Source organism: Neomonachus schauinslandi, chromosome 1, assembly GCF_002201575.2.
Source record: "Neomonachus schauinslandi chromosome 1, ASM220157v2, whole genome shotgun sequence".
NCBI lineage: Eukaryota > Metazoa > Chordata > Mammalia > Carnivora > Phocidae > Neomonachus > Neomonachus schauinslandi.
In genome coordinates, this window is record NC_058403.1 from 196325396 (window position 1) to 196340329 (window position 14934).

The window sequence follows — 14934 nt, forward strand, 5'->3', positions numbered from 1 at the left end:
TATGTAGAGAACTTATAAAACTCAACAACAAAAACCCAATTTGAAAATGGGCAAAAGATGAGATACCACCTCACACCTGTCAGAATGGCTAAAATTAACAACACTGGAAACCACAGATGTTGGTGAGGATGCAGAGAAAGGGGAACCCGCTTGCACTGTAGGTGGGAATGCCAAAAGGTGCAACCACTCTGGAAAATAGTATGGAGGTTCCTCAAAAAGTTGAAATAGAACTACCCTACGACCCAGCAAGTGCACTACTAGGTATTTACCCAAAGGATACAAAACTACAGATTTGAAGGGGTACATACACCCTACGTTCACAGCAGCATTATCAACAATAGCCAAACTATGGAAAGAACCCAACGTCCATCGGCTGATGAATGGATAAAGATGTAGTATATACGCACAATGGAATATTACTCACCCATCAAAAAGAATGAAATCTCGCCATTTACAAGGACATGGAAGGAGCTACAGTGTATTATGCTAAGGGAAATAAGTCAGAGAAAGATAAATACCATATGATTTCACTCATACATGGAATTTAAGAAACGAAACAGAAGAACATGCGGGGGGGAGGGGGGATAACAAACCATAAGAGACTTTTTTAAAGATTTTATTTATTAGAGAGAGAGCACAAGCAGTGGCAGGGGGATGAGGGGAGGGCAGAGGAGGGTGAACAGGGAGCCTGACAGGGGCTCAATTCTAGAACCCTGAGATCATGACCTGAGCCGAAGGCAAATGCTTAACTAACTGAGCCACCCAGGCACCCCACCGTGAGACTCTTAGAGAACAAACTGAGGGTTGATGGAGTGAGGGAGGTGGGGGATGGGTTAGAAGGGTGATGGGTATTAAAGAGGGCACTTGTGATGAGCACTGGGTGTTGTATGTAAGTGATGAATCACTGAATTCTCCTGAAACCAATATTGTACTGTATGTTAACTAAAAAGAATTTAAATAAAAATTTGAAGAAAAAAAATGGGCAAAAGACTGCAACAGACATTTCTCCAAAGAAGATATCTGAGTGGCCAGTAAGCACATGAAAAGATGCTCAATATCACTAAACATTAGGGAAGTGCAAATTAAAACTTACACCCACTGGGATGGCTACTATCTAAAAAACAGAAAACAAGTGTTATGGAGAATTTGGACAAATTGGAACCCTGTGCACTGTTGTGGGGAATGTCAAATAGTACAGCCACTGTGCAAAACAGTATGGCAGCTCTTCAGAAAAACTAAAAATAGAATTCCCATGTGATCCAGCAATTCCACCTTTGCATATATACCCAAAAGAACTGGAAGCAGGATCTCAAAGAGATATTTGTACATCCATGTTCATAATGCCATTATTCACAATAGCTAAAAAATGGAAGCCACGCAAGTATCCATCCACCAATGAATGAATAAGCAAAATGTGGTCCATACATATAAGGACTACAATGTGGCTTTAAAAAGGAAGGAAGTTCTGTAATATGTTACAGTATGGATGGACCTTGAAGATATTTGCTAAGTGAAATAAGCCAGCCACAAGAAGACAGTCTGGCCCTGATTTCTGTACCTAGTACATATGACACACCCAGTAAATGTTTACTGAATGAAAAAAAAATTACATACTACTTCACATTCTTTAGGATGGGTATACATCAAAAGAAAAAAAAAAGGAAAAACCAGTATTGGCTACAACGTGGAGAAATAGAAATTTTGTACACTGCTGGTGGAAAACAGCTGTTAGTCCCTCAAAAAATTAAACATTGCCATACAACGCAGCAATTCGACTCCCGGGTATGTACCCCAAGGAATTGAAAACGAGTACCCAAATACATTTTCAAGAATGATCATAGCAGGGGCACCTGGGTGGCTCAGTCGTTAGCGGCTGCCTTCGGCTCAGGTCATGATCCCAGGGTCCTGGGATCGAGCCCCGCGTCGGGCTCCCTGCTCGGTGGGAAGCCTGCTTCTCCCTCTCCCACTCCCCCTGCTTGTGTTCCCTTTCTCACTGTCTCTCTCTCTGTCAAATAAATAAATAAAATCTTTAAAAAAAAAAAGAATGATCATAGCAGCATTACTCATAATGTCCCAAAGGTAGAAACAAGTCAAATGTCCATCAGCAGGTGACTGGATAAACAAATCGTGATACAGCCATACGATGGAATATTTTTCAGCCATAAAAAGGAATGAAGTACTGATACATGCTATAATTTGGATGAACCTCAAAACCATGCTGAGTGAAAGAGAGCAGATATCAAAGGTCACGTTTTGCATGATTCCTTTCACAGAAATATCCAGACTATGTAAATCCCTGGAGACAGAAAGAATCTAAGTATTTGCCAGGGGATCGGGGTAGGGGATGAAGAGTGATTATTTAATGTGGTGGGGGTGTTCTTCAGTAGGTTATGAAAAAGTTTTGAAACTACAGAGAGGTGGTGGTTGCACAACATTGTGAGTACACTAAATGCGACAATTGTACACTTTAAAATGGTTATTTTAATGTTCTATGAATTTTACTTCCATTTAAAAAAAGAATTTATGACCACATCTGGTTTAGGTGTTGTGGAGTTTTGTGGCGAGCTGTGCACCACCCTCCAGAGAACTGGCCCCCAGTGTCCGAGAAGGCAAAAGGACACATCTATGGGGGATGGGTACACAGGACCTCTACTGTTTCTGCAACATTCTTTGGGTCTGCAATTATTTCAAAATAAAAGGTGAAATGAAAAGTAAGGACACGTGTGATCATGGCTGCCCCATGGCTGCCACTCTCAGGTCTGGCACTCAGAGACTGACCAATCTCTTTGAGTCCCAGCACTTATTCCCTGACTGGCCACCTAGGACTGCCATCTGTCCTGAGCTGGCAGCTGTGGGCAAGGGGGAATCCTTATCCTCAGGAGCGGGCCCAGGGCCAAGTAGGTACTCCCAAAGATGTCAGGCTTCACCTGGATCTGTGCTTTGGGCTCTGGGGATGGGACAACGTAAGCCTCACATTCTCCCACAGCCTCTGGGATGGGACTGGCTCTGCCCTGTGTTATGGACCAGGTGAGTGTTCATGGCACGGGGGTTCCTGCCAGAACTCTGTGGGCAGGAAGCGCATTCAGGCAGCGACACTGAGGGGAATGGGGCCCGAGGTTTGGGACATCTAGGGACCTACAGGAGACCATTGCCTCCAGCCCATATGGGTCCCTCCCATGGCTCCCTTCCTCAAGACAGATACCTGCTGGGGCACCTGGGTGGCTCAGTTGGTTGAGCATCCGGCTCTCAGTTTCAGCTCAGGTCATGATCTCATGGGTCGTGGGATGGAGCACTATGTCCTTGGGCTCCAGGCTCAGCAGGGAGTCTGCTTGAAGATTCTCTCCCTCTGCCCCTCCCCCCACTCACACGCTCCTGCTCTCTCTCACTCGCTTTCTCTCTCTCTCCCTTTCAAATAGATAAATAAATCTTTAAAAAAAAGAAAAAGATATCTGCTCTCCCAGAGGCCAAATAGCCAAGAGTTCTGCCCCACTTTGCCTGTGTCCTACAGCTGCCAGAACTGTCTGGAGGTGGGACCAGGAGCTGGCTCAGTCCAGTTTCACTTTCACTTTCGTTTCTCCTGAAATGACAGAGGAGCCAGGAAGAAAGCTGTGACCAGTAGCGAAGCTTAGTGCCTCTTTGCACTAGCTACAGTGGGGCACTGGCCTCTGCTGGCCCAGCCTCCCACACAGCGACCCCACCTGTAAGCGCGGCAGCCAGCTGCCCAGCCTCCGGCCTGAGAATGGCTGTCCTGGAGACCTCCAAGTTGCTGGATGAGGAGCTATACTCACGGCAGCTGTGAGGCCCGAGGTGGGGAAGGGAGTGGGGTGGCCTTCTGACTTCTGCCCTCCGACTGCCTACCTTCTTCTCCCCCCTCCACAGGTGTGTGCTGGACTTGCCGGCCATGCAGAGGATTCGGCGAGCCAAGGTCCTGCTATCAGGCCTTCAGGGTCTGGGGGCTGAGGTGGCCAAAAACTTGGTCCTGATGGGTGTGGGCAGCCTCACGCTGCATGATCCCCACCCCACCTGTTGGTCTGACCTGGCTGCCCAGGTGGGGGTCGTGAAGGGGAGGTGCTATGGGTTCCCAGGCCAGGGTGGGGGTGGGGCCCAAGAGAAATCTTGCTCAAGGAAGACTGGGTCTCTCTCTAGTTTTTCCTCTCAGAGAAGGACTTGGAAAGGAGCAGGGCTGAGGCATCTCAAGAACCTGTGGCCAAGCTCAACGGAGCCGTCCAGGTGTGTGTGCACACAGGTGACATCACCGAGGAGCTGCTGCTGGACTTCCAGGTACCCTCCCTGCCCCACTCTCCAGGTGAGCCCGGTCCCTTCCTCTTCCTGAGCTGAGCAGTGGTTCTGGCCCTGCTGAACACGGAGTCCACCCAGGTGGTGGTGCTGACTGCCTCGAAGCTGGAGGAGCAGCTGAGGGTGGATGCTTTATGCCACAAGCTCGGAATCTGCTTTCTGGTGGCCGATACCCGGGGCCTCGTGGGGTGAGTGAGACTAACCTGCGCTAACCTAACATCACAAGCGGCAACCGGTCCCAGGGCTGTTCCCAAGCTCCATGCCCCTCCCCAGCCCCCCGCCCCGGGGCCTGTCTTAGCATCCCCTCCTGATTGTAGTCCCCAGTCCCACACCTCTGCTTCCTCCACCCCAGTCTCCAGACCTGCTCCAGTAAATCCCTCAAACTCCGGCTTCCAAGCCTCTCCCAGCATCCCTTCCCCGGTGCTGGTGCTCTGGGCTGGGTCTAGTGTCTCCCACCCTTTACCGCAAGCTCGGTGAGTAACCACTGCACTGGCTCAGGGACCGTACCACCCCACCCCAGGCAGCTCTTCAGTGACTTCGGCGAGGACTTCACCGTGCAGGACCCTACGGAGGCAGAGCCTCTGACAGCTGCCATCCAGCACATCTCCCAGGTGGGTGCGGAAGTGTGGGTGCTCAGCTGATGACCAAGCGGGGGGCACCCCTGAACCAAACCACCTCTTCTCCAGGGCTCCCCTGGAATCCTCACTCTGAGAAAAGAGGCCGATGCCCGCTACTTCCATGATGGGGATCTGGTGACTTTCTCAGGCATTGAGGGCATGGTTGAGCTCAATGGCTGTGATCCCCGGCCTATCCATGTGCAGGGTAAGCCAACCCAACCCCAGGCTCCACCCCCAAGCCCCCACGGGGGGCTTACGCAGCCTGGTCCTTGGGGATAGGTTCTCCCTCCACCTTCCTCGGTGTGGAGCAAGGTCAAGGACACAGGCACAAGACAGGATAGAGTATGAAGAGCAACTCAGGTTCAGAGGTCATACTGACCCGGCTGGATCTCCCCCAGAGGACGGAACCTTGGAGATTGGGAACACGGCCATTTTCTCCCGTTACTTGCGTGGTGGGGCTGTCACTGAGGTCAAGAAATCCGAGACTGTGAGCCATGTGAGTGCAAGTGCACCTGAGATGCGGGCGCTTGGGAGCCCCAGGGGGCCCACAGTGTTCTGAACCTGACCCTGAGCTGAGTACCTGTCGCAGAAGCCCCTGGATGTAGCCCTGCTCCAGCCCCGTGTGGTGGCCCAGAGTCCCCAGGAAGCTGACCGTGCCCGCTGCCTGCATCAGGCCTTCCGTGCACTGCACCAGTTCGAGCACCTCAACGGCCGCCTGCCCCAGCCTTGGGATCCTGTGAGTGGCCCCGTTGCTTCTCCCCCGAGCCTCTGCCTTATTGGGGTCTCACCTGCCAGGAAGCAACAATGATGATCTCACAGACCCGAGTTATAATTCCAGACGCCACTTCCCACTTACACAAAGGAAATGATAGCACTGTCCCCGGACCAGAGACCGGGTCCCTGAAAGGACCAGGCACAAAGCCTGGGGACCCTGGCCATCTCCTCACCCCTCAGTTCTGGGCTGAAATCTCTACCCACGTCGGCGAAGCCTCCATAGGCATTTTCGAGGCATCCTCTGGTGGGCTGCACAGTCTGGCAACTGGTTGGGGCCTTCACACTCAGGCTCTGCTTCCTCTTCTGTGGAAACGGGGGATGATGCAGGGTTCCATGGTGTAATGGTTAGCACTCTGGACTCTGAAACGGGGGATGGCTGCCTGAAGGGTTTGAGTGGGGGATGGAGCTCAGGCTGGGGCCGCTGTGCCCACAGAGTTCTACTCCACAGGATGATGCAGAGATGGTGGTGGGCCTGGCCCGGTCCCTGGAACCACTGAAGGGGACAGAAGGAGAGCCGCTGGAAGAGCTGCTGGATGACGCTCTAGTGCAGACAGTCGCCCTGAGTAGTGCTGGTGGCTTGAGCCCCATGGCAGCCATGCTGGGTGCAGTGGCTGCCCAGGAAGTGCTGAAGGTGGGCAGAGGCTCAGGCAGGATGAGACTGGGAAGGGTGTGGAGATCAGTGCGCGTGCCGAGGGTGCCCAGCACCAGACAGCGGCCCTGGCGGTTTCATCGGTCTGGTGAAGCCCAGCCTGGATCGCAGGCGGCTTGGAGCTGGCAGGAGTCCCTACACTGAAGTTCTGGCCTCTAGGCAATCTCCAGGAAGTTCATGCCTCTGGACCAGTGGCTTTACTTCGATGCCCTCGATTGCCTTCCAGAAGATGGGAAGCCCCTTCCCACACCGGAGGACTGTGCGCCGGTAAGAGCCTGGGGTAGGAGTGCAAGCCTTCTCCAAACTTAGGACCAGGGAAGGAACAGGAAGAATGGTCCAGAGATCCTGACCCGGAAAAGTTAGTGTAAGAGGTAGGAGACACAGCACAGCCATCCCTGACCCCTGTCTGTGTCCCCTAGAGATGTTGCCGCTATGATGGGCAAATCGCAGTGTTTGGGGCTGGTTTTCAGGAGAAGCTGGGCCAGCAGTGCTACCTCGTGGTGAGCTTTGTGGTCCAGTCGGGAGATGTCTGTGGGAGGGCCAGGCCAGGCCCTCTGGCTAAGGCTGCTCCTGCTGGCAGGTGGGTGCTGGTGCTATCGGCTGTGAGCTGCTCAAAGGTTTTGCCCTAGTGGGCCTGGGGGCCGGGGCCAGCGGGGGCGTGACTGTTGCCGACATGGACCACATAGAGCGCTCCAATCTCAGCCGTCAGTTCCTCTTCAGGACCCAGGACGTTGGCGTGAGTGCTGGCCCCTGTGCACATCTTGCATCCTGGACTGTCCACAGTGCCCCACCCCCCAACCCCAGCATCTTCCTGTTCTCTTCTCAGAGGCCCAAGGCAGAGGTAGCTGCAGAGGCCACTCACCGCCTGAACTCAGACTTGCAGGTGACCCCACTCACCTACGCACTGGATCCCACGACAGAGCACATCTACGAGGACAACTTCTTCTCCCGTGTGGATGGCGTGGCTGCCGCCCTGGACAGTTTCCAGGCCCGTGAGTGCTTGACCTTGAACCTCAGCCCCTTATTCAAGGCAGTGCCAGCCCCACTCCTGACCCTCCGCCCCCTTGCTAGGCCACTATGTGGCTGCTCGCTGCACCCACTATCTGAAGCCACTGCTGGAGGCGGGGACACAGGGCACCTCGGGCCATGCTTCCGTGTTCGTGCCACATGTGACTGAGGCCTACAGAGCCCCTGCCTCGGGCTTAGCTTCTGAGGATGCTACCTACCCTGTCTGTACCCTGCGGCACTTCCCCAGCACAGTCGAGCACACCGTGCAGGTAGGAAGCACCCACCCAGCCCCGCCCTCAGCTGCAGACCTGTTCCCCACCTGACACCTCATGGTTCCTCTCTCCCCCACAGTGGGCCCGGGATGAGTTTGAGGGGCTCTTCTGTCTGTCTGCTGAGACCATCAACCGCCACCATCAGTAAGGCCACCAAGAGGGGTGGATGTGAGTCCAGAGCCCCAACCCCAGAGTTTTCAGGGCTTAGCCTCAAACCTCCTCCTCTCTCTGCAGGGAGCTCACTTCCCTGGCAGAAACAGATGGGCCACAGGTGCTGACCCTGCTGGAGGAGGTGCTGGGTGTCCTGAGAGAGCGTCCACGGACCTGGCAAGACTGTGTAGTGTGGGCCCTTGGCCACTGGCAACGACGCTTCCATTATGGCATCATGCAGCTGCTGAGCCGTTTCCCACCTGATAAAGTGGGTGTCTAGGTGTCAGAAGGCTGAGGGTTCAGGGGGACCAGACTGAGCCCAACAGCCTCCATTTCCCTAGGTGCTAGAGGATGGAACTCTTTTCTGGTCGGGTCCCAAACAGTGTCCTGAGCCCTTGGAGTTTGATGCCAACCAAGTGAGTGGGGTCCCTTGGGAACCCCAAGGCGGGGATGTGACCCCCTCAGAGCAGCGGTGGGCACCTCTGGATTGTGCAGAGATGCACAGATGCTGAGGGAGACTGCCACGTTTGTCCACATATGGGTGTCCACACGTGAGACTGAGGCAGGCGCTCCAACATCTCCACAAACGGGCGGACCCCCACCCCACGTACCTGTACATGCTCACTCACACCCGTGCATCTGCCCGTGCTCTTGGTCTGACTGCAGGACACACACCTCCTCTACGTGCTGGCGGCTGCTAACCTGTATGCCCGGATGCACAGGCTGCCTGGCTCACGGGACCAGACGGCGCTCAGGGAACTACTGAAAATGCTGCCATTGCCTGTGCCCCAGCCCTCGGCCACCAGCTTTCCTAACGACCTGGACCTCGCTGGGGCTTCTGCTGAGTTTGGTGAGGTCCCTGGCTCTGGCCCCCCATCTGCCCTCCAAAGGCCTGGCCCTGTGCTCAGCCTATGCTACAGAAGGAAGATGGGGCCCTGGGGCCCTGCCGCCAATTCAGTTTCTCCGGTCCTCTGACCTTGCTTCTTTCGATGTTTGGGCTCATCCTCTAGCCCCTCAGTAGGCCCTCTCCCTGCTGCCCACACTCCCACACCTCTGTTCCCATGGCAGATTCTCAGCAAAAAAGACCCCCACAAACCACTGGGCTCTGGAGAGTACCCAGCTCTGGTCCCCAGGTGAGGACAGAATTCCGTAGGTGCACGCACGGATGCATGCGCGTGCACGCACACAAGCAGGGCTCGGGCTGCTGGAGAGAATGCAGCATCAATCAAGGGATCTCTCTGAACGTAGTCAGTTTAGGCTTAGGAGAGACCAAGAATAGGCACCAGGCTCCAGGGAGAGGGCAGAAGGTGGGGGCTAAGAACTGCCCAACACCCCCTTCCTCTGCCAGGCCCTGAGCAACTGAAGAAACTGCACCAAGTGCTGGAGGTCTGGAGCAGGAGCCCTCCTCTCAAGCCCCTGAAGTTCGAGAAGGTGGGAGCCCAAGCAGGGGTTGAGGGGCAAGATGGGGAGGTTGTTGGGGAAGGTCAAGAGCTAAGAAGGTGGCTTTGGAGTTCCCTTGGCCTGAATTCTCCTCCTGGCAGGAACCCCAAAGCAGATCACCTTCCCTGAGCCTCAGCTTCCTTATCTGATAAGGGGGACAGATGTCAGCATCCACCACCACCACCCCCCCCCCACTGCCGAATTGTGGGAAGACTTGTGCGGGGACAGGTGGTCAGCCATGGTGAGGGACTCTGGGGCCGTGTTAACAATACTGGGAATTAGGCCTCACAGGACAATGATAGCAACTTCCATGTGGATTTTGTGGTGGCAGCAGCAAGCCTGCGTGCTCAGAACTATGGGATCCCCCCTGCCAACCGCACCCAGGTAACTCTGCCCCTTGGGGCTCAGGCCTGGAGGTGGGGGTCAAACCCTAGTCCTATACCTCGGGCCCAGACCAAATCTCCTGTCCTTGGCAGAGCAAGCGAATTGTGGGCCAGATTATCCCAGCCATTGCCACCACCACAGCCGCTGTGGCGGGCCTGGTGGGCCTGGAGCTGTACAAGTTGGTGGGCGGGCCACGGCCCCTCAGTGCCTTTCGCCACAGCTACCTGCATCTGGCTGAAAACCGCTTCAGCTCCTGGGTGCCTTGTGCCCCAGCCATCCAGAAGGTGAGCCCTGGACACCCCACTCCCCACCAGGCCTGGGTTTTTCCTATACCTACCAAAATAGGCTCTACTCTGGCTTTGGCTTCACACCAGAACCCAGACTCTGGGGGAGTCCTTAAGACTCCCTCCAGCCCCCTTCCTGCTGTGAAGCCAGACTGGGACCTGTCAGACACAGGAAGCAGCCATCAGCCACCCCCACCCCTCACCCCTCCCCTGCCCTGGGTCTGGGGGGCTGCTGCAGCTTTAACTCATTAGTGGAGCCAGACGTCCCTCACAGCCTCCTCCTTCCAGTAGAGCCCCTAAGGGGGAGGTGGTAGGGAGGGGGAACTAGAGCCCTAGCCCCAAACAGAGCCTAACCTCTGCCTGCACGGCATGGGGACCCTGGCCCACCCCCTCCAAGCCGAGTTAAAGGGCACTGAGCTCCCCACCGCGGGTGGGCTCGTGTGTGTTCGTTGCATGCGTATGAGTGCACAGGGGTCTGGGCATCCCTGGCCCTATGGTGTGTGGGCATGGAGGGAGCACGCTTGTACATCTGTGTGCCAGATGGGAGTACAGGGCTCTTCTTCACTGGCGGCGTGCACGGGTGTGCATGTGAGTACACATGCAGGCCTTCCTGGCCGTGTGTGTGTGTGTGTGTGTGTGTGTTCCTTCCAGTGCAGGGCTGTGAATGCCCTGGCTGTGTGCCCAGGCTCGGCAGTAGTTGGCATTTTCTTGGGGCACAGGAGAGAGGGGGTGGAGAGAATGCCCTCACCAGGGGAGAGGGGAGAGGTCATGGGCCAGCACTGGGCTTTTGCTGAGCAGGCCTGGGGTCCCTCAGGGCACAGTACACAGAGCCCCTTTGTGAAGGGCCTCTCCTCCAGCTAGCACATAAGCTGCCTTTGTCTATGGTGGAGGGGGAGGGGGCAAGGGAGGATCCCCCCCAACTCACCTCTGGCCTCGTCTCAGCTTGACCCCACTGTGCTTTCTCGGGGAGCTGGCAGGGCCCCCTTCCTGTCCCCTGGCCACCTGCCACCCTCAGCTCCAGGCACTAGAACCCCAAGACTCTTGAAATAGGGAAGGAAAGGGGACAGGAAGAAGAGGCCTATGCGGAGTGCATCCCTCCTGGGGGCTCTCAGCCAGCGGGGCCCTAGTGGTCATTGTGCCCCTTGATCCTCTGTGCCCATGTAGTCCAATGCCCTGGCAATACAGGATGAGGGGGCAGGATGTACCCCCCAGCTCCCAGCCTTGCATTTGAGGATCAAGCAGCTTTATCGGTGACTGCAGCGGCCCTGCTCCTGCTTCCTCAGGAAGCAACGCCCCCCCTTCCACACACACACACACACACACACACACACACAACCAGCCTGCGTGATGGATTGCCTGTTTCCCTGTGCGGGGGCCCCATAGCCCCATTTCCTGTGCTGGCCCCAGCATAGGCGGGGAGGGTGCTGAGACTCTGGGCCCAGATCCCACCTTCCAACCCCACCCCCTCCCGGCTTCTGTTTCCTGCCTCTAGTCCATCTCCTCCTCTAGGAAAGGGGCCATCAGCTGCTGGTAATGGGTAAGGGGAGGGTGTGTGGGAGAAGCTTCTCACGCCCCGCCCCACCCCACCCCCCAGTTACATTACCTGACATGGACCTGGACGTGTTGGAACCGCCTGAAGGTGCCTGCTGGGCAGCCAGAGAAGACCCTGGAGTTACTGCTGGCCCATCTCCACGTAAGCCCCGTTCCTCCCTGCCTTCAGGCCTGGCCCAACCTGGCCTAGCTGGCGCCTGACCCATCTCTCTCTAGGAACAATTTGGGCTGAGGGTGACGATGCTGCTGCATGGGAAGGCCCTGCTCTACTCAGCAAGATGGTCGCCTAATAAGCAGGCCCAGCACCTGGCCCTCAGGTGAGCCCACACGTGGCTTTAGCCAGGACTTGTTCTGTTCTGGAGGTTGGAGCTGGGAGACGTGAAGTCTTTCCTCTTCCCAACCCCGTTTGGGCCCCTCACACCCTCCTGAGGCTTTCTTTTGCCAAATGGAGCCAGCAAATGGGCTGGGGGTGGGGTGAGGACAAAAAACCTGAGGAGGGGCCTCCCAGCTGCCTGCTTGGCAGGCCTCATCAGCTCCTCCACACCCTGCTAAGCCCCCCTTTCACAGCCCACTCCCAGGGGACTCGCAGCTTCCTGCCTCCTGCTCGCCCTGCCTGTTGCTCCTAAAATAGTTTCAGATGTTTCCTGTCTTGAGCTGCTCTGGCCCCTGGCTTGGGCTCCTTATGGCCCATCAGCACCCTCTGGTCCGTGCCCGGTCGCTCTGCCTCCCGCTGCTCACCTAGCCAATCACCCCCAACACTTTCCCCACCACACCACCAGGGTGACGGAACTGGTGCAGCGGGTGACAGGCCGGATGCCTAAGCCAGGGCAGCGGGTGCTGGTGCTGGAGCTCAGCTGTGAGGGTGAGGAGGAGGACACTGCCTTCCCACCCCTGCACTACGAGCTATGTGACAAGACAGCAGCCCTATCACCCGGCTCTACGGAGCCCTGCATCCCGAGCCCACAGTAAGCACTCAATAAATGCTTGTTGAAGGAGGGCGTAAGTGGAGATGGATGATGAAACTTGGGGCAGTAATGCACAGGGCGTGTGACATGGACATGACGGGGACCCCTACAGGGAGAGAAAAGGCTCTTTAGATTCGCCTGCCTGGGCTGTGCCTCAAAGGGCTGGGGCCACCTCCTAGAGCCTCAGGGGTATGGAACCAGGATAGTCCAGAGAAAGGCCTTTTATTGTCCCAGGCTGGAGGGCAGGGTCAGAGGTAGCTGACATCACTGCAGATGATGGGTTGGCGGCTGCGGCAGCGCATGAGAGCGGCAAAGCGTGAGACATCTGCAGGCAGCTCGGGTTCCGGGCGAGGTGGGCACGATAGTCTCTTTCCCGCCATAGCCGCCCTGCGTGCCCTGGCCAGCTGGCGCCGCAGCTGCTCAGAGAGCCCAAGCAAGAACTGAGGGGGCCGAGCACGGGCACGGGGCCCTCCTCCATCGTCCCCCTCACCCGCTGCCTCTGGCAGCTCCATCCAGTTGTGCACCAAGTCAGCAAAGCAGTTGTCCCCCAGCACTAGGGGCTGGCGACTGCGACCTCTGTTCAGCAGGGCTGCTGTCCAGTCCTCAGCTTCCAGCCCCCGCCAATGCTCCAGGCAGGCATCTGGGGTGGACTTGGGCCGTGGTCGGTGGGCAGGTGGTGCACTGGCCCCCGGAGCGCGGCTGGGCAGGGGAATGCCACTGGCCGAGAGGCGCTGTCTGTGGGGGGGCCACGCTGGGGGTGCTGGGTGCTGGAGTACAGGCAGCTCTTCCTCTCTCCATGTGCTGCCTGACACTTCAGAGAAGCCAGAGTCCCAGTCCAGGCCATGCTCCCTGGGGCTCCCCAAGACAACACCCTTGTCTCCTATCGCCACACCTTCTTCCTCCTCTTCCACACAGCAGACTGAGTCCTCTTCCAAGGCATCTGAGGCCCTGAGTCGGTGGCTGAGCGGAACACGTGGGCCGGGTTTGGGGGGTGGTGGAAGGGGGCCAGACATGGGGGGTGAGCCTGTGTCCCGGCCACACAGCTGTGGAGGAAGAGAGGGCCCAAGTTGGAGGGGGTAGTGCTTGTCACTCCTGCCTGCCTGGCCAGACCAGTCCCAAAACAGCAGACCCGGGGGCTGGAGAGGCCTGCGGGCCCGGGCAGCAAGCCTCCAGCGGGCACCGGGCAGGCATGGGGGCGCTGGTACACGTAGCTCGTGTGGCTCCCGTCAGCCGACCTGGTGGCAGTCCGGCAGGCTGCAGCACGCACAGCTGGGCAAGTCGGTACCCGCCACCAGGGCGGGAGGCAGGGTTGCGGGCCTGCCTGCATCGGGAAGTAGGTCCTGTTCAGGGCTGGGGGTGGGGGAGCATCCCTGCTTCCTGAGGGATTCGGCTCCCCAAAGCTCACAGCCTCTTTCAGAGAAAGAGCACTTGCGGGGGGTGGGGGGTAGAGGAAGGAGGTCAGCCTGGGGTAGAAGGCATCCATACCAGCGCCAGCACTTCTTTAGTCCCTCGCAGCCCCCTGATCCGCCCCAAAAGAACTTTCTCCCCGCCAACTCTCTCCGTCACCCCGGCAGCAAGGCCAGCTGGGCGGCTGTTACTTGATGCCCAGCGCAGCTCCCAACCGTCCGAAACCCGATGCGGGCCATCTGGGCCATCTGCGCCGCCCCGCCCCCATCCTGCCTCGGATGGGCACTCGGGCCGGGCCCCTACCCGGGTGTCGTTCGGGCCGGATGGCAGCTGGGCACCCCACACGCGTCCCCACATGCCACACCCGCTCCCAAGCCTCACCAGTTCCCAGCGGAGCTGGCCCAGGAAGCTGTCAAGCCGAGCGCTGTGCATACCCGTGCTGGAGCCCCCGCCAGGCCTGCCAGTTCCTCCTCGAACTCCAGCGGGAGCGGCGCGGAGAGGGCCCAGCGGGCCGGCCAGCGGCGCCCCGGCCCTCCGCCTGGCTCCGCCGCTCCTCGCTTTCCACAGCTCCGGCCGCCGCCGCCGCCACCGCCCCAACATCTGGCAGCCGCGCCCCGCCCCTGGTGCCGCAGCCAATGGGGCCAGGGCGGGGCTGAAGTGGCCCCGCCCCTCGGGCCCGGCCGAGTGGGTGAGTGAGCCTGACGCCGGCTCCCCACTTCTCTCCGGCTCTGGAAGGAGGGGCGGGGCTGTGGCTGGAAGCCGGGCGGGTCCTGCCTGGGACTCCCCCACACCCTGGGCGGTTTGGCTGCATGACCCAAGACAAGGCGATTCCCCGCGGTAGCCTCAGCTTCCCCGTTTTTCCCGGGATAGGACTGCGGTCCCTCCCGCAGGGGCTCCGTGAGCGCGCGGATCCTCCGGCCACGCCCACGTGCGGACAGAGCGCCCCCAACCGTCGGACCTAGCAGTGCTGTGGCCCACTCCGGGCACGAGTCACTGAATCCGTTCCTGGAAGGGCCTCGACAAACCCTGGAAATGATGGGTCCGGCCCCTCTGAGGACTCCGGAAGCACCGGACCTCGCGGCGGCACGGGAGAGGGGCTTCGGCTACGGCCCAGCCCACGCCCTCTCAGCCCCGCGT

General features: G+C 57.9%; 2 protein-coding genes across 3 annotated transcripts; one reads left to right on the forward strand and one right to left on the reverse strand.

Annotated features, from left to right (window-relative positions):
* The first annotated feature begins 3739 nt into the window (after positions 1-3739).
* UBA7 (ubiquitin like modifier activating enzyme 7) lies at positions 3740-12422 on the forward strand. Its single transcript, XM_044917138.1, has 24 exons — positions 3740-3795; positions 3880-4048; positions 4147-4281; positions 4378-4484; positions 4817-4907; positions 4983-5118; positions 5312-5409; positions 5503-5649; positions 6136-6318; positions 6496-6603; positions 6756-6836; positions 6917-7072; positions 7163-7328; positions 7408-7613; positions 7696-7760; positions 7851-8034; positions 8108-8182; positions 8433-8616; positions 9115-9197; positions 9498-9590; positions 9683-9874; positions 11469-11567; positions 11642-11742; positions 12205-12422. The coding sequence occupies exons 1-24, from the start codon at positions 3740-3742 to the stop codon at positions 12392-12394; spliced, it is 3105 nt and encodes a 1034-aa protein (XP_044773073.1). The 3' UTR covers positions 12395-12422.
* Positions 12423-12582: 160 nt separating this feature from the next.
* INKA1 (inka box actin regulator 1) lies at positions 12583-14389 on the reverse strand. Of its 2 annotated transcripts, none has more exons than XM_044917143.1 (2): positions 14232-14389; positions 12583-13433 (listed from the first exon to the last, which is right to left on the reverse strand). In XM_044917143.1, exon 2 carries the CDS (start codon positions 13401-13403, stop codon positions 12639-12641), a length of 765 nt encoding a protein of 254 aa, XP_044773078.1. In that variant the 5' UTR covers positions 13404-13433; positions 14232-14389; the 3' UTR covers positions 12583-12638. The 2 variants fall into 2 exon arrangements, with proteins under 2 accessions (XP_044773078.1, XP_021542701.1); XM_021687026.1 differs by having other exon boundaries at positions 14179-14389.
* Positions 14390-14934: the final 545 nt, after the last annotated feature.